This window comes from Carassius carassius, chromosome 4, assembly GCF_963082965.1.
Source record: "Carassius carassius chromosome 4, fCarCar2.1, whole genome shotgun sequence".
In the NCBI taxonomy this organism is placed as follows: Eukaryota; Metazoa; Chordata; class Actinopteri; order Cypriniformes; family Cyprinidae; genus Carassius; species Carassius carassius.
The window spans coordinates 1,719,940-1,739,939 of NC_081758.1; the positions used below are offsets into that span (position 1 = coordinate 1,719,940).

The window sequence follows — 20,000 nt, forward strand, 5'->3', positions numbered from 1 at the left end:
TCAATGTCAAGGGTGGCATAATGCTGCCCGCATATTTTACAAACAGTATATTTAATTAACTGATGTTTTAAATACCAATCTACTATCAAAATCAGATTTTTACCTTAAAATGTACTGATAACGTCAATAATTATAAAGTGCAAATAGTACAAAAAAAGTACAAATAATTATAATTAAGTGGCTTGTCCATAAAACATTTCCAGTACTTGTATTTAGATGTGCATATCGTCAAACACACAAAGACAAAACACATCACTAAAGTAATGCATACACATTAACTAAATAACAGAAAATGTAACACAAAACATCCCAATGTACATTAATGCAAACAAAAATATGAAAGATAACTATTTAAAGAAAATATATTTATATGTCATCATCTCTCAGGGACTTCTGGGAATGTCCTTTTATTGTTTTCTTTCATAAAACCCATACAAAACCCTGTCAAAACCCATAAATTTGAGAGTATTTTACAGAAAAATTACTTGTGATGTTAAATTTATGCATGTGAAAATTAAAATGTACAAACATTTTTTTACAGTGAAGGCACCAGAATGTTAGAAAATATTACAAGTGTTGTCCTACAATAAAAATAAAAAATGCTCTGTAAACGTTCATGATCAAAATGTACTTGCTCCGAATGCGCACTTTTCATGGTCGAGTCAATTCTGGGTGGATACAGTCCAGTACGACATCACATTTCTTCTCATTGAATATGTTGCTTGACTGTGAAATATGTTTGTGTGAGCGTGTGTTGTGCTAATCTCAGCCTCAGACTCACACCCACGGATCGTTCACAGATCTTTCTCAGAGATTGCTGAGCCATTATTTAAATGAGTTTCCACTTTGCTGCACATCACTCTGTTGGATCTGCTAGACCAAAAGCACACTCTGCTTGGCTATTTCCCAGACACACACACACACACACACACACACACACACACACACACACACACACACACACACACACACACACACAAACACACACACAGAGTACAGTACAGGTTTAGTGGAGAGTGTTGGAAAGTGAGATGGATGTTATTATGCTGGCTTAAGAAACACTCACTAGACATTTGATATGCTTTTAAACTCCCTTCTATTTTTCTATCTTCTATTCTACAAACCATTAGTAGTAACCACGCAGTAAGACCCCATCATTCATAGCAACCTCATCTGTCATTTCAAATGTCTATCTATTAAAACCTTCAGAATTCAGTCTTTTGACACTACTTCAAACTCTTGGTCAGGCTAACTTAAGCCAATTTTTTTAATCTAGTTCACATTGTGTTATTACTGGAGTCCTGTCTGTTGAGCAGCTGTGCCAATGGTGGAAGGACAGGAGATTGTTAGCCAGAGGGGGGAAGATGGCAGGTGAACAGAGAAATAGTTTTTATGGAGTTTTCTCAATAACCTGTCATCTCAGTTTTTAATTTATATAGACACAAAAGCACTGTAACTTCAGTTAGTGCCCACTGTGCTTTCAAGTCAAAACCTGTTTCATGTGGATAAGATAAAGAGATTCTCACCAAATCTCTCTCTTTCTTACTTTCTTACTGATCAGTAGTGATCAGAATACCAGCGTACTGCTTACTGCATAGTGCCTACAATTTTTTTTAAACAGCATGCATGTACTGTGTGTAACAATATTGTGAAGTTGATATTTAGTAGAAGATAGCATGTTATTCAGAGCTTCCCCACATAAATGCAGTTAAATGCACCCATGTGCATTTTTTTAATGTATATATATATATATACATTATACCAACACATTAGAATTGCAGTGTAATAGCATTAATGACATTCAGAATAACAACTGCTATAATTATGCTAATGACCCCTAATTGTTGTGATTAAAAAGCTACCATTCATTTTCATGCACTGGGAGATGGAGGCCATTAAGAAACATATGCGTCTGAGAGCACATCATCTGTGAATATCGCAGTTGTGCTTGTCGTAGAGAGAGGTTATACAGCAGCGTCCTTAGCCAGCCTTCTATATTAGCCAGAAAATGATTTACAAACCGTATGTTAGGTTTTTATATCAGTTCCTGCAGGGCTGAAGTGGCTTGCAGTGTTTTACATGTTTAACATAAATGTGTTCTTATAGTCCACTCTGTCTCTTAAAGTACAGTGTATTTGATCATATAATTTCAATTAAATAAAAGGCCACTTAAGTGTACTTAAAGAGAGACACTTTCATGATTATATTTGTCATAACACAATTAAGTACACTTTTAAAAAATGCACTTTGTAATAATGTCAGATGAAAGTTTTTATTTTAAATCATTGTGCATTAATTTTGTTTTACTTTAAAGAAGTACACTTATTGTTTGATATTACATTTAAAGTTAATATATTTAAAATTGATTATAATGTAGCACTACCATAAATGTGTAATTACAAACAAATCAATAATGTTTGTAATTAGATACAGGTATATTTTTGTTTAACATAAATGCTTGTCAATACATTCGGCAATATACTTTAATCTTATTTCAAATACAAAAGACGTAATGAAGTCCTATTTAAGTAGGTCAAAAAAAACCTTTAAGTTCAACTAATTGCATTTGATATACTTTTTTTATTTTTATATATATTGTAAATAACATAAAATTAAATATGCAAAAACACCCCAAGGTTATGAATGTATCCCTAGTTCCTTGAAGGAACAAGACGCTGCGTCGAACGCTTTGGGGAACGCCTTTGGCAAGACCAACTCTGAATATTGTGTGCAATCTGTCCAATGGAAGGGCGTGACGTCATGGGCGGGGTGAAGTAATGACCAGGAAGCTATAAAAGCACATGCCACGCAGCTGGCTTCAGCTTAGAGTAGGGAAGCAAATGCCGGCAGGGGTGCCAGGAGTATGGCGATACGACGCAGCGTCTCGTTCCTTCGAGGAAATAGGGTTACATTCATAACCTTGGGACGTTCCTCTTCAGGAACTTGAACTGCGTCGAATGCTTTGGAAACGATGTGCCCACGCAGCAAGACTTCCAAATCCCTGCCTAGTGTGTATCCAAAGAGCACAGCTAAAGCGAGAGAACAGAAGAGCCAGGAGTGGCTCGCATTTCTATATTGTAAAATCTGACGAAAGTGGAGGCGTGGACCATCCCGCAGCATTGCAGTTGTCCAATAGGGACACACCTGCTAAGAAGGCCTTAGAGGCTGCCATACCCCGTGTAGAGTGAGCCTTGGCTCCCAATGGCGGGGGAAGACCAGAGGACTAAATAGGTAACGTTGATAGCCTCAACTATCCAACGAATAAGGTTCTGCTTAGTTATAGGAAAAAATCCCACTTTGGGGGGACTATGGCACACAGGCCGTTGGTCCGTCTTTGTCCACAGGGCAGATCTGTGGACGTATGTGTCCAGCGCTCAAGCTGGATACATACAATTAGCTTTTTCTAGTCAGACTCCCAGAAGGAAGGAGGAGGGCAGAAGGCCTGCAGTACTGTTGGTTGTGGTGTGAAGAGGGAACTTTTGTAACGTAACCCGCTCGAGGGTATAAGATCGCTTTTGGCCATTCCGGGCACAAAGTCTAGGATGGTAGGGGCCACCGAAGGGGCCTACAGTTTAAAGGGTCAGATGTCTATCTGAAATATCTTGAATTGGCTTGAATGGAGCTTACACAGAGCCTCTAAAACCACAACTTGCTGAAAGTAGTTTGTCTTATGAATAATTTTTTTTAATGATCTGACTTGTGATTTTTTGGATGATAAAAAAAAAAAAAATTCCCAGCCTGAAATTCGCTAATAGAACTGATAATGTTTGTCAAGGGTGGCATAATGCTGCCTGCATATTTTACAAACAGTATATTTAATTAACTGATGTTTTAAATACCAATCTACTATCAATATAAGATTTTTACCATAAAATGTACTGATAACGTCAATAATTATAAGGGTGCAAATAGTACAAAAAAGTACAAATAATTATAATTAAGTGGCTTGTCCATAAAACATTTCCAGTACTCGTATTTAGATGTGCATATCGTCAAACACACAAAGACAAAACACATCACTAAAATAATGCATACACATTAACTAAATAACAGAAAATGTAACACAAAACATCCCAATGTACATTAATGCAAACAAAAATATGAAAGATAACTATTTAAAGAAAATATATTTTTATGACATGGTAAGCTGCAAAGAATGCCGTGTAAGCCTTTAAGGTGGAGTGGGTTAACCCTGCAGAGAGCCTGGCTTGTAGAAACTCCAGAACTGTACCAACTGGGCAGTTAAAAGGGTCAAGCTGGCGGTCTCTGCACCATGAGGTGAGGAGTTTCCACCTCAGGGCGTACATTTTCCTCGTTGAGGGAGCTCTGGATTGGAGGAGGGTCTCAACAACCTCAGTTGAGAGACTGGATGCTTTGAGTTGTGCCCCCTCAGGGGCCACAACCACAGTTTCCACAACTCCGGTGAGGGAGAATTGTTGTGCCCTGCACCTGAGAGAGTAGGTCTGTCCTGATCGGAATCTCCCATGGAGAGCCGTCGAGGAGAGAGATCAGATCTGAGAACCATACTCGGCCTTGATTCAAGAACCAAGGTTTCTTCCACATGTCTAAGGCACAAAGGCATCGCCGTGTGACCTTGATAGTTTGAAGTGGGATCCCCCTCGGGGAAAATCCCTTGGTCTTGAGCCACCACTGTAGGGGTCTCATGTACAGCAGGCCAAAAGGTATCAAGTTGGATGCAGCTGCCATCAGACATAACAGTCTCTGAAACTGTTTGACAGTGAGTGACTGGCCTTCTTTGAGTCTCTTGACTGATGTGAGAATTGACTCGATTTGAGCAGGAGACAGACGTGCCTGCATCATGGTCGAATACAACCCTACGCCTAGATAGGTGGTTCTCTGAACTGGAGAAAGTACACTCTTTTTGGCGTTCAGTCTCATACCCAGCTCCCCCATGTGAGCAAGAACGACATCTTGATGTCAAACAGCCATCTGCTCTGATTGAACTAGAATCAACCAATCATTGCTATAATTCAGAATGTGGAAGCCCTGCATTTGCAGAGGAACTAGAGCCGCATCTACACATTTCGTAAACATGCGGGGTGAGAGTGCAAGGCTGAAGGGAAGTACTTAATATTGGTAAGCTTCACCCCCGAAAGTGAACCTCAGAATCTCCTTTCTTGTGGAAGGATGGAGACATGGAAGTATGCATCCTTGAGATCTATTGTGACAAACCAGTCCTCTTATCTGATTTGAGCTACAACATGAAGGTGAGCATTTTGAACTTCAGTGACTTAACTGAGCCATTTAGTTGACGTAGATCTAAGATCGGATGCAACCACCCATCCTTCTCTGGAATTATGAAATACCGGCTATAGGAGGGACCACCTCGATGGCTCCTTCCTTAAAACGGTATTCACTTATTGTTCCATAACCGGAGCCTGCTGGGGGCCGACTAGTGTCGGGATAAAACTGTTGAATCTCGGCGGTGGAGAGCCGAACTGTATGCAGTAGCCTTTTTCTACCGTGCGCAGGACCCATTGAGATACATTTGGCAGTAGTTCCCACGTTGCTAAATAATCTACTAAGGGACTCAGTCTCTCAAGACTGACCTCTGGTGTAAGAGGTCCCCAAAGGGGCGGCGAGCCTCTCAGCTCCGCTACGCTTGAAATAACTGAGAGCAACGCTCGCTGGAAGCCGCTGCGCCCTGAAACTCTGGCAGGGTTGGCAGACCGACCTCCCAAGGGCACTGAGGGTACCGTATAATGAGGTGGACCCAGCTCTTCAGTCATGACAGACACATGTCAGGACTTCTTGGCCAAGAGCTTTCCCACCTGAAGTACGGCCCCCAGAGCCAGCTTTGGCTGGGAAATCCCTGGCCCAGAGCTTTGCTTCAGCCTCCGGTCCCGAAACGAGGAGCACGGGCGGTAACGCTCTGTTTGTATGTGGAGGGGGCTGCTCCCGCCCAGTACATCTAACTTCTCAAAGTTAGATACATTTCATTATATTCCTCAGAATTTTATGCAATCAAACAATCAGACAAGTAAACACGGTCTGGCTTGTGATACAATTCACATCGAAGTGATATATCTAACTGCTCACAGTCAGATAAATACTGAACTTAATTCCTCAGAATTAAATGCAGCTAAACAACCAGACAAGTATACACGGTCTGGGATGGAATGATATATCTAACTTTTCATAGTCAGATGAATGCCTAATTTAATTCCTCATTAATAAATGGAGCTTAAACAACCAGACAAGCGTGTGGAAAGATTCACATCAAAACAGAAAATGATGTAATACACACGTTGCTTCAGCAGTGTGCAAGTCGCTTAGTCACACAAACAATATTAATCTCCTCGGAGATTAAATTGCTGCCGCAGTGAGTTCACAGTCAGAGGAGGAAGAACCGTGGCGCGGGCTTCCAAGCCTTGAGAGTGAGCTCTAGATCTATGGTACATGGGTGGAAATAGGAAGAACCGTCTCCAACCCGTCCGCCAGAAATGCGGAGAAGCAGAATCAGCCCCCTTATTTTCTCTAGAGCCGACTGCACGAGCACGCTGCTCATTAATGCTGCCCATTAAATGTTTAGGCATAATATTGTTTGTTTTTACTAGTGCTTATGCAACATTATGTTTGTGCAACTGAAAGCTCATTGACACCCTCCGTGTCAATCTCCTCGGAGAAAAAAAGGCAGAGCATCTAGCCCGATCCTCGGGAGGAAGAACCACAGCTCGGGCTTCCGGACACATAGATTGGGCAGATTTGGTGGGTGAGGTAGGAGATAGGGACGCGCCCGGCTCCATTCCCTCCAGCAGATCTATCTGTGAACCCAGCGAATGCAGGCGCCACTCCACCTCGGTGAAATCGGCACCGGTACCAGTCTCAAAATCCACATCAGAGACGAGGAATGCTGGCGAAGACTCACTTCTTGAAGAGAGCCCTCCGGGATCGAAGCGTCCGCATCTGATATCATACACAGCGCGATTTGATCCCAGGCAGACAACACACAGACTGTGTGTATCCCTGCCTCTGATGTAGCTTTAAGAGCAGGGAGTAACACACAATCTGAAATACGGTCTTGATTCACCCTTCAGATGACTAGTCTTAGCTTTGCTCTTTGACATAAAATAGCTACTTAAAGGAGCTTATAGTGACAAACGACAATAAATAAGACTGAGAAGACAGAATGACATGCACACACAGAGCGCTTGCTGAAAGACAAGAAGATGAAGCCAGCTGCGTAGCATGTGCTTTTATAGCTTCCTGGTCGTTACGTCACCCCGCCCATGACGTCACGCCTTTACTTTGGACAGATTGCACACGATATTCAGAGTCAGTCTCGTTTGACGCAGCTCGAGTTCCTGAAGAGGAACACTACATTCAGTTTGCACTATTATTTCTGTAATAAGTAAGTGTATTTCTTTTTTCACACGGGTCATTTTCACTGTGAAATCTTTATTTTTATGTTTATGTTAGTTCACTGAAAATTATAATTTGTGATAAATCTCACCCTAATGTTGTTCTATAGCTGTATGACGTGTTTTTCATTCGTGAAAAACATAAAAGAAGACATCTAGCAGAATGTCCATGTTGCTCTTTTCCTATACAACAAAAATCTACTTTCAAAAAGCATAATAGATTAATTCACAATATTTTAAATGATCTGAAACAAGGAGGTCTGTTTTGATCAATGTTTTTTTATGAATTACATGTATTCATCATATAAAGTGATCATGTCTCTTCAGGAAACTTGAATCAAGCCACTTAAATTATACAGATTTCTTTTACAATATTTTTTCTCTAATTCTCTCAGTTACCCAAGATCATAATCAACAGTGAGTGATCCAGCGCTGGTCTGATTGCTAGTCGATAAAAAAAATCACTCGGGTGAGAGACACTGATATCTGATTCCCACACAAAATCCATAATTAAGATTACCATTAAATCTCTTAACACTTATCCAAGACAACATATGAATGGTAAGCAATGTCAAAAGCAATAAAGCTGAACTTTAGAGTGTCTTTTCCTGTATTTAAGTAGGACGTTAATACATCTTTGTATGTGTTTTCTTAGTTATTTCTGTTGGCTATTTTTATTTTCAAATTACAAACAGTACCATTAAAGGGATGCTTCATACAGTTCACTTTATGACCTTATTTCTTCTGCTGAACACAAAACAAGACTAGGTAATCGTTCTAACCCTGAACCTGAAAACTAATGTTTTTATACCATATAAGTGGTATTTTATCAGGAAAGTACATTGTAAGTGTACATACTGTAAAATAAAGTATATTCTGAAGGATGTTTCAACTCCCTTTGCTCCAAAACTATTGTATGGGAGAAAAAAAAAGAAAACACTGAAAGAAATGCATATACTTTAGGTTTGGAATGAGTAAATCATGACTTATAAAGTTAATTTTCATTACTGAGTGAACTGTCTCTTTAAGCTGTGATGCTGTGTTACAAAGAGCTTGATCTCTAGAGGATAGTCCATAATGGAAACAAGCCAAGAATGATTTTTAGTTGGGATAATAAACAGAGCGAATACTGTTTGCATTGCCATTTTTAAGACTATATGATTCTTTACACACTTAAGTATAATTTTAATGGAGACCTTGAACAGTGTTCGTGCCTTGCATTTCTCCTTCACGCACTCCACTATTACCTGAGACTGTCACAGGATTGCGCTCGCACTTCGTTTGTCTCTGACCACAGCTGATGATGTGTGATCTCTCCTCTGGACTCGTGGCCAGTAATACTAAAGTGAAGTAGTTTTACTTTTCTGTAGTTTTTCAATGGCTCTCTGCATCTTACTGACGGCTTTACCTGAGCAGTTGAAACCTGCTTGTTTATTGCATTGACGGAGCAGAAATGTGTCTAAATCATACGCAAAGTTCCATTGAATGATAAATGAATTTAATTTAATTATAATTTTTTTTATATTATTTAAAATCCCATGCTACGTGTACTGTGTGAGAGAGCACAAACATTTTCAGTGTGTCCAGAAGTCGTTTCATTGCAACCGGAAGTTAAGTTCATTTGGAAACAGAAGAGTTTCTATGTAACCGCATGTCTATCATATATATGCACAGATATATAGTGTTTCACAAGTTTTCAATGGGTTTCTTCTCAAACGGCCTCTCATAAAATCCATTCCACACATAACTCTCTCTCTCTCTTTTGCTCACTCACTGTTTTTTTTTTTTGCGTCACTTCTCAGCATGTGCAGTAATTGCCTATGCTAACTCATTATAAAGTACATTAATCAGACTGGGCCTTTCACGGCTTGCAGACAGACACACTGTGGAGAAATGTGCACCGTTCTGCTGTTCATTTTCTTCCCTCTCTCTCTCCGCCTCTCTCTCTCTCTCTCTCTCTCTCTCGATGTTCACTGCTCTCCTTCAATATTGTTCCTTCTGTCTTGCTATCGCATTGCTTTTCACTCTTTGTCCACTGCCTTTTTCTATTTTTAAATTTTTCCTCATCTTGTCATTATTTCATTCCCACTTTATCTGCCTTCACTCACATTTTCACATTTGTTGCTCTCTCTCTCTCTCTCTCTCTCTCTTTCTCTCTCTCTCTCTCTCTGTCTCTCCCTCTCTCGCTCTCTCTCTCTCTCTCTCTCTCTCTCTCTCTCTCTCGCTCTCTCTCTCTCTCTCTCTCTCCACCATGTTGTGGTGCACTGCAGTATTCTGAGAGGAGTGTGTCTGAGGAGTTGTGTGCTCTGCATTTCTGATTTTTATAAATCTGCCTGATGTCTGTGTTGATGTATGACCTCTGTGTATACAGTGGGGCTCAACAGTTTGAGACCACAGGAGAAAACATGATGTGTCATGTCACTGTGAATCATATTATCGGCATAACAATGGGAGTGAAACATTTCCTTTAAAATAAATAAATAAACTTGAGAATGAATTAGTGTTTGGTATTTCAGTTTTGCTTTAATGACCGCAGTGCTCAAGCTGACATGAACTCTACTTTTTTCTTGTTTTGCTGTATTTTGTTTTAAATTCTACTCCTTGAATTTTTGGGCCCTTCTCTACTCACAGCAAACTGCGTGCCTAATATTGCTCCATTCTGTGTTGCTGCTCACAATTGCATTTAACCCAGTAAACATATAAAATAATAGACAAAAAAAAAAAAAAAATTCAAACAAATAAAAATAATAAAAAAATAGAGGAATTTATTGAATGTTTATCAGGATCCCCCGGAGTTACTTTTTAAAATTCAGTTTATGTGATGATGCATGTAATTCTTTCCATATGCAAAAGTATCAATTTTATATATATATATATATATATATATATATATATATATATATATATATATATATATATATATATAAAGAATAAACATAAACATAAATATTAAACATAAGCGTAAAACACCTCATGCATAAATATGCATGTATTGCACAAATATTTCTTTACAGGTATTTATTAATATTTCGATATGTAATTGCATCAAGGCGATATTCCCATACTGTACTCAAATCCGTGTATGATGCTGAAGTGTTCTCACTGAAAGCAATGGATGAAATCCTGAATGTCGAAATGTGAGAATGTGTTGAAAAAACCCCCAGCTCAGTTTAATACAGAGACCCAAACTGAGCAAAAACATGCTAAATAAATAAATAAATAAATAAATAAAGTTTCTCCTAAAATTCTTGAGAAAACTAATTGAAAACAGATGGGGTCATTCTTGACATACACTTGCTGTACAGTTATTGTGAATATCATTGCTTGGATATTTTGAAAGAATGCATTGATAAATGTAAGTCCAGTTTTTAAACTTCTCGGATCTTGGCAAATCTGAGCTCAGTTTGAGACATCTCTTGTTAAACTCTCTATATACAGCTGAGATATTACTTAGTGACTGTTTGTTTCGTACAGTTGTATACACACAGTCATTCGCACCAGGAACAGGGAATGACAGATTATTATTAAATAATCTTACACAATCTTACATCAGCTAGACACAAATACTCCAGCTTTATATGAAAGCACACAGTAGCATGTATTCCTGCAGTGCTTAATACAAACTACACTTATGTGTCTGTCTATTTATTCATACCCATATCAGTAAATAGAAGTCAGTGGTTGCTGCACAGGCCGATGTTATTTAGCATGTGCTTGCGTGTCAACAGGATGATTTACAGTGAGGCTTATGGTAGGATAAAGAGCATTATTAAACCTCATTGTCTCATAGGAAAAGGCAAAGGAGATTAAAGGAAGAGATATAGGGAGTGTGCAACTTTTAAAAGATCTTTTCTTTTCTATCTTTTGCAACAAATGCCTTTGACAAATAAAGTGTTCACTGATGATACGCTCAGGGAAAAAACAGGAGCAGGCCACAAGTCTCAGATTGAAATGCTGCATCACATAACATGGTCACAACCAGTATGTATAGTATTTGCAGCAATGCAAACCCAATATCAACTCATGGTGGAGATATCACTTGTCTTGGACATATTGCAAGAGTCAGCATCAAAAACCTGTGAAGATTATGTGTGGAGGTTACAGCATTGTTTGCAAAACCTGAAATGATCTCCTGTTGGCGGGTTCCCAAAAGATTAGTTCACCCATATATTACAATTTTGTCATTGCACACTACTGTTTGGTATCTTAAGATCTCTTAATGTTTGTGAAAGAAGTCTCTGGCTCAAAACTATACTGTAAAAACAACTATGTGTGAAATTAATGTTCAGCATCATAACTCCAGTCTTCAGTGTCATGTGATGCTTCAGAAATCATTCTAATATGCTGATTTGCATTTCATGGAATGATACATTTTTCAGGATTCTTTCCTTAAAAGAACAGCATTTATTTTATCTTTTGCAAGATTACAAATGTTTCACTGTCACTTTTTTATCAATTTAATATATCATTGCTACGTAGATAAAAGCATTCATTTCTTTCCCCCAAAAAATCACTCTGAACGTTTGACTGGTAATGAATAGTCACGCTCTCCACGACATTACAATGAGGCTGACTTCTCAATAGTTTGTGTGAGAGTCAAGCTGAAACTGAAATCTTTAATCATTCAAAATCTTGCCATCCGCCCTATCCTTCCTTGGCACTCTTACATGTGTGCGTCCAGTGGCTCTGGATCTGGATCTCTGACCACTGGAAGGTAAACTTCAGTCTGTTTTTCACACGTGATATTCAGCTTTCAAATTCAAATTCAAATTGAAAACATTCAAATTAACGGAATGCATTCAAATTCACACAATGATATATTCAAATAATAAATATATATATAGTTTCATGTTGAATTGTACATTTTGAAGAATTTCTTATTTTTGAATCAAAAGGGGTAAACGCAGTAATAACTTGGTAATAATATGATAACATAAAAAAATAACACATTTTTTCACATTCACTCATTAATTAAAAGTTGGTGACCACATACACTATAGTTTCAGTTGAAAAATAATATTACGTTATGACTGCCAACAATTCTTCAGGTCCAAACGGTCCTGGAGTGTGAACATCGTATAGATATTGAAAGCATAATGCGAGTTAAAAGCCTCAAACACAGAGACCTACTGCATGGAAAAGAGTTATTCTCGTTTTGTGTTCAACACAATTTCAAAACAATTTGAGGGTGAGTACATGATAACAGAATTTGAATTATGTATACATTACTAAAATATATTGCAAAAAATAATGTTGCAGGTGAGGTTTCTATAACAGGAGTTTAGGGGCTAGATAATATCACAGTAAGTCCCCACCATTATAGTAAAATGTGTGTGTGTGTGTGTGTGTGGTGATGCAGCATCGACTGTGAATATTCAGCTCCATGATCTTCAGGTTTTCTTCCCTGCGGCTTCTCATCATATACATGCATATAGATGTGTGTGTGTGTGTGCGTGCATGTGTGTGTGTGATTCAGCGCTCTAATACAGCGCTGTGGAAAAAGAGAAAGGTTGGAGAAAGATAAAAACGAAGGATGACAGTGAAAGTGAAAACATTTGTGTCAGCGTTCTCTACCTCTCTCACCCAGTCCTCTCATGTGATGAATAGATGTGCCTTTTTTTCCTCAGCTTTTTTAGATCAAATGAATGATTCATGCTACTAATTCAGCAATTCCACACGGTCTTGGCTGGTAATATGTCTATATCAATATAATGAACAGTCTACACACACTCGCACACTGGATGCAAACAAATGCACAGTTGCAACCATTCTATAAATAGACTGGCCGGGCAAACAAAAATAGATGCAGAGAAGAGAAAGCGTGGTTCAGCCGCCTGGATCTAGACACGCTGACAGACTGTCTCTTTCCATCTCTCTGTTTCTATCGGACACGTGAGCGAGCAGCGGTGGAACTGGTGTTCTCACGAGCAGCATGCATCTGTAATTAAAACACAAAGGGTGCTACTTTTATTTAATATTAGCCATTGTACAATGGTTTTGAATATGCATCCATATCCACTATACAGTATGCTGTCTGACGTTATGTATTGTGTTGGGATGGGACTATTATTCTAATAATCAATTAATCAGTCAGATATGCCTTTGAGTAATCAATTAATAAGATTACAAAACGGCAATTTTTTTTTTTTTTTTTTACAAAATATAATTATGCATCCTGCTCATTGTTTTTCACAAACCTTGTGTAAACGAATGCAGTTTATGTAAGCTATATGGAGAATATGCAGAATTACTGATTTAATTTTTCTGTTGATGCAAATGAATACAGTCAGAGTTAAAGCATACTGACAATAAAGCACAGCTTTGATTTGATACAACTATATCAAAAGCAGAGTTAATTGAATTACTAAGTGTTCTCTCTCTCGCTTTTATTTTTTCTCTCAGAAACCTCGGAAAGTCTGGTCTGCGTGTTTCTTGCTTGGGTCTTGGTGAGTAGCCAGTGATTTTCAGTCATCTCTGTTAAAGACTGAAACTGTTCAAGGTTTAAACTGGAGTCAGTCATTTATTTAAAACTGAAGTGTCTATTTTGTCCATGTTTAAATGCTTTCATTTATCCCAGCTTATGCAACTATAAACAAGTCACAGCATTGCATTCTAATCAGCGGCAGACAAACCTGTTGAAATCAATCAATATTTGATCAATTCTGGTAACACTTTATCGTTTTATTCATATTTATTTATTAATATTAGTTAACTATGTTATTTAACATGAACTAACAATAAATAACACTTCAGCAGCGTTCATTAATTTCAGTTCATGTTTATTTCTGCATTTACTAAGATGTTTTTAAAATCAAAAAGTATGTTAGCATTAGTTAATGCACTCTCAACTAAGATGAACAAACAATTGTTTTTAAAGTAACGGTAACAATAAAAATACATTGCTCACACTTAGTTCATGTTGGACATTATCGAGATATTTTCTGAAAATTGAAAAGAAACAAGTTGATGATTCATTGGGTATTTTTTCATAGTTGTGTTTTAATTCCTGTGGAAAAACTGAAATAAATTGTGATATGTCTTGTCTTTGGCACATTTTTTCTCTTGTATTTTATGCATCCCAGCCCTCCCCAATCTGTGTTTTATTCCTTATTTTCATCATCGGTCTGTCCCTCACTCTCTTTTTCTGTCCACAGGGACCTGGGTGACATTTGGATCTCAGATCTCTGATGAGGTGAATCATAATGTTCCTCTAGTGTTTAATATGTGTTATTGACACACTTAAGGGGATAGTTAACAAACAAATAAATAACCTGTCATCATGTCGTTCCAAAGCTGTATGACTTTCATTCCATTGTGAAACATAAAAGAAGATCATTTTGAAAAAATGAAGACAATTTTGTGCATGTAATGGAACTCAATAAGCAAACATAAATAGCTACTGCATGAGTTTAAATCATTGTTCTGTGGGAAGTGAAAGATTGTGTCTTTAAATGGCCAGATCTCTGTCATCTTCTGCGTGTGTGTGGATGTTTTTCTGTAGATGGCAGAGAGTGTGATGACGATAGCTTATGAGAATGGAGTCAATCTGTTCGACACAGCCGAAGTGTACGCTTCAGGCAGGTAAGACTGCCACCGATGCAGAAGATATAACAGTGATATATAGATATTTGAGGAGTTTGGTATAATAAATCCATTTTTATTTATTTGACTGAAAAAATGTGTTTTCTTTACTAAGAAAGTGGCCAGATGAAAACCACTATGTTCTGTTTCAAACTTTCACATAGCATCTTTAGGTTATAATAACATAAAAACATTCAAATCCAAGTTTTGATTTTCAAAGATTTATTATAAAATTATATTATTTATTTATCTATTTGTTACTGTTTGCAGTGTGTGGAATGATGCGCTGTGATTGGTTGTTAATGTTTACAGTGCTTGGAAAGGTGGGCTGTGATTGGTTGTTAATGTTTGCAGTGTGTGGAATGATGCGCTGTGATTGGTTGTTAATGTTTGCAGTGTGTGGAATGATGCGCTGTGATTGGTTGTTAATTCAATTCAATTCAATTCAAGTTTATTTGTATAGCGCTTTTTACAATACAAATCGTTACAAAGCAACTTTACAGAAAATTATGTTTCTACAATATTTAGTAGTAGCTAGTAGTTTGTGCACGTTTGACAGGATTTTATAAAAAATAAAAAATAATAATAATAATAATACAAGACGTAGTCAGCTAGACGATGAACTATCAATATTATTAATTAATAGTAATTATATGATGCAGTCACACATGTAGCAATAATTGTTAGTTCTGTTTGTTGATTCAGGGTTAGGATCATCTGGGGTCCTCTGAGGGTCAGCATCATCTCTTCTCAGGTGTTCTGGATCCAGACTGGAGCTTGTGTAAATCCTAGTTACCACGGGATGTAAATCCCGTGGCAAAACATAGAAACAAATAGAGACATCATTAGCATCATTAACATGGTTGTTAATGTTTGCAGTGCGTGGAATGGTGGGCTGTGATTGGTTGTTAATGTTTGCAGTGCGTGGAATGGTGGACTGTGATTGGTTGTTAATGTTTGCAGTGTGTGGAATGATGCGCTGTGATTGGTTTTTAATGTTTACAGTGCTTGGAAAGGTGCACTGTTATTGGTTGTTAATGTTTACAGTGCTTGGAATGGTGGGCTTGGATTGGTTGTAAATGTTTACAGTGCTTGGAGTGGTGGGCTGTGATTGGTTGTTAATGTTTGCAGTGCGTGGAATGATGCGCTGTGATTGGTTTTTAATTTTTACAGTGCTTGGAAAGGTGCACTGTGATTGGTTGTTAATGTTTACAGTGCTTGGAATGGTGGGCTTGGATTGGTTTTTAATGTTTACAGTGCTTGGAAAGGTGCGCTGTGATTGGTTGTTAATGTTTACAGTGTTTGGAATGGTGGGCTTGGATTGGTTGTTAATGTTTACAGTGCTTGGAGTGGTGGGCTGTGATTGGTTGTTAATGTTTGCAGTGCGTGGAATGATGCGCTGTGATTGGTTTTTAATTTTTACAGTGCTTGGAAAGGTGCACTGTGATTGGTTGTTAATGTTTACAGTGCTTGGAATGGTGGGCTTGGATTGGTTTTTAATGTTTACAGTGCTTGGAAAGGTGCGCTGTGATTGGTTGTTAATGTTTACAGTGTTTGGAATGGTGGGCTTGGATTGGTTGTTAATGTTTACAGTGCTTGGAGTGGTGGGCTGTGATTGGTTGTTAATGTTTACAGTGCGTGGAATGATGCGCTGTGATTGGTTTTTAATGTTTACAGTGCTTGGAATGGTACACTGTGATTGGTTTTTAATGTTTACAGTGCGTGGAATGATGCGCTGTGATTGGTTTTTAATGTTTACAGTGCTTGGAAAGGTGCGCTGTGATTGGTTGTTAATGTTTACAGTGTTTTGAATGGTGGGCTTGGATTGGTTTTTAATGTTTACAGTGCTTGGAAAGGTACACTGTGATTGGTTTTTAATGTTTACAGTGCGTGGAATGATGCGCTGTGATTGGTTTTTAATGTTTACAGTGCTTGGAAAGGTGCACTGTGATTGGTTGTTAATATTTACAGTGCTTGGAATGGTGCGCTGTGATTGGTTGTTAATGTTTACAGTGCTTGGAATGGTGCGCTGTGATTGGCTGTGAATGTTTACAGTGCGTGGAATGGTGCGCTGTGATTGGTTGTTAATGTTTACAGTGCTTGGAATGGTGCGCTGTGATTGGCTGTGAATGTTTACAGTGCGTGGAATGATGCACTGTGATTGGTTGTTAATGTTTACAGTGCTTGGAATGGTGCGCTGTGATTGGTTGTTAATGTTTACAGTGCTTGGAATGGTGCGCTGTGATTGGCTGTGAATGTTTACAGTGCGTGGAATGATGCACTGTGATTGGTTGTTAATGTTTACAGTGCTTGGAATGGTGCGCTGTGATTGGTTAAGTGGATATATCGCAATCTGCAAAAAAGGGAGACTGGCGTTTGTCACGGTTTTGAAAAAAAGGGACCTAATAACTGCATAAATGCATAACGTTAAAAACTGACTTTTCAATACCGACCAGATACAATACTAATTTTGGCGGAAACTACATTTAAAAATAAAAAAAGGCATTTATCCATTTAATTGGCATTTTGGAACTAAACTCTTCTTGTGTCTATAGAAATGATATTCGTATATATTTTAGTTTACCACAAATGCTTTTCAGCTTATTCAGCAGTAACTTTAACCATATCTCAAAGACAATAATTGTAATTATGAAATTGCATTGAATAATACATTTTAATTTTATTGCAATCAACACACAGCTTTTTGACTTGACAGAATTGAGAGCTGAGGTCTTCATTTGTAGGCATGGGTGTAGAGCAGCACTCCTGGAGGGCCTCTCTGCAGGGTTTAATTCACTCCAGTCCTAATTAAACAGGTGTGTTGGAGCTGAACTCTGCAGGATGGAGTTCCTCCAGGAGCATGGTCTGACAGCCCTGATGTAGTGCCATTTAACCTAGTTACTCAGTTTAAAATAAAGGTGGAGTGAACTGAACAGCTGTTTGGGGATCTTTGTGCTTGGGAGGATTATACCAGCATGCTCATCGTCATGTGGAGCTGTGTAGATTACATAATAACCTCTGAGAGGTCAACGTGTCCCGTGTAAAATTAGTTTCAAATAACTATTTGTATTATAATTATTATGCACTTTCCTTAATGCTATAAAGCATACCATATCATATTTGATACACAAATTCCTAAGGTCTCCAAATTATCAACATGATCAAAACCTATTGTACCCAATTTAACACATGCCTTCAGTCATCTGACTGATGGTTCATTCTTTTTTTAGCAAGTAAAAGGCCCTTTAATATCTTTATAAAAATATGCAACTTCAGGTTGTTGTTCTTTACTGAAATAAACATAGGCTAATAGCTTTTATATTGTTTGTGATATTTAAAAATTAATACTTACTGCACTGAAGCAGCTTATGTTTACCTGATTATCCATGCATCATTTTTTTTTTGAAAAGTCATGTTAAAATGTGAATATGAGTCTATTAAGGAATATTTATTTGTTCATCTCTTAATCATCATTGCATTACACTGCATTATATTTTTTTCTTCCTTGAATATAAGCAACATATTCTTCTTTTTCATACTGTGCAAATCATAAATGCATGATGCATCAAATATAATACTCAAAAGAAGCAAAACTTTTATAATTTGTAGTAACTTGTGTAAAAATTCAATAAATTGTTTTGTTTAAAAAAACATTCTTTTTGACCAATTTGACATGTCAGGTTTTATAGGATTAATGCACGACATGACACATTACACATTTGTGTAAAATCCATTATTTCATGTTAGAAGCTTTTATTTTCAGTTAATTTGACACATTTTATTTGGATAAATCTACAGTTTTTACATCTGTCTTTAACTTACTTTAATGCTTATTTAGATCCTGACCCGAAGCATAAGAAATATTAATAATGATTATATCATATGCTGGATTATTTGAGAGCCAAGGCACCTGATAAAAGTGTGATCATGACTTCTTTAGCCACGACACATTCATCAATCTTTCGCTCTCAGTCTTTGTTTCTATGCTGCGTTCCCTTCATCCTCCTCTTGTTCTTGCTGTCATGTTTTTTTTTCTATCAAATCTTTCCCACATTCTTAGTTTAAACTCTACAAATGCTGAGTAAATACACTGAAAAATAGCTGTGTAGGGATAACAAGAACAAATAGTGGCATTTCTGATTTATGCAAGTCAAACAATGATAAAATGCATGTATACAATTTCTGAAAATATAATGTAATATAGAATATAATATATGTTATTTTTTATTATTATTATTTTCTCTTTGCAGTGTTATAGAAATAATCATAACATATATTTTCAGATTTTGTATTCTTTTTCCTGCAGGGCTGAAATCACTCTAGGGAATATCATCAAGAAGAAAGGCTGGAGGTGACCTGCTTTTATTCTTATATCTCTTTTTTTATTAATTCTGTGGAGTATATGAATAACACAGAATAATCAGTAATGTTTTATCGAGTATTTCTGTATTCCTTTGCTCTGGTTGTGGTCAATCTTGGATTCATTTAGGAAATAAATATGTAGAACACTATTAGACTTGTCTTCACTATAATAATCAAAAATGTTCCCTAAAACTCTGTTTCAGACGGTCCAGTTATGTAGTAACGACTAAGATCTACTGGGGAGGACAGTGAGTATCTGTTGAGTTTCATCATGCGTTCATTCAGAATCGTGTCAAAATTAATAAATGAAGTTTTTTATCTCACAATTGTGACTTTTTTTCTTGCAATTCTAAAAAAGAGTGTCAGAATTGTGAGATAAACAGTCGCTATTCCCTTTTTTATTTTTTATTCAATTGCAAAGGCGCTTTCATAATATACAAATGAAAGGAAAATCATAAATATTCAATATCAGTGCTTATTAACCATATTCAGATTCTACTTAAATGGATTGTGTTTTGATTGGTCTTGAGAGGTTTTCTGTTCATGATCCTCAGGGCAGAGACAGAGAGAGGCCTGTCCAGAAAACACATCATAGAAGGTAAAGTGCTGTTTATGACTCTCGCGCTGATGATGATGATGATGATAAAGCGGACGGACACTGATGGTGATGTGTCC

At 37.4% G+C, this 20,000-nt stretch overlaps 1 protein-coding gene across 3 annotated transcripts in view; it reads left to right on the forward strand.

The window, feature by feature from the left end:
• LOC132132215 (voltage-gated potassium channel subunit beta-2-like) overlaps positions 1-20,000 on the forward strand; it is a 33,757-nt gene that overhangs the window by 9,300 nt on the left and 4,457 nt on the right. For 2 of the 3 annotated variants that reach the window (XM_059544547.1, XM_059544556.1), the window contains exons 2-7: positions 13,785-13,828; positions 14,537-14,574; positions 14,884-14,963; positions 19,270-19,314; positions 19,529-19,573; positions 19,880-19,923. In XM_059544547.1, coding sequence (XP_059400530.1) covers positions 13,785-13,828; positions 14,537-14,574; positions 14,884-14,963; positions 19,270-19,314; positions 19,529-19,573; positions 19,880-19,923 — 296 coding nt within the window. Of the gene's footprint in view, positions 1-13,784; positions 13,829-14,536; positions 14,575-14,883; positions 14,964-19,269; positions 19,315-19,528; positions 19,574-19,879 lie in introns of all 3 variants that reach the window. The other variant, XM_059544539.1, reaches the window with a different exon arrangement.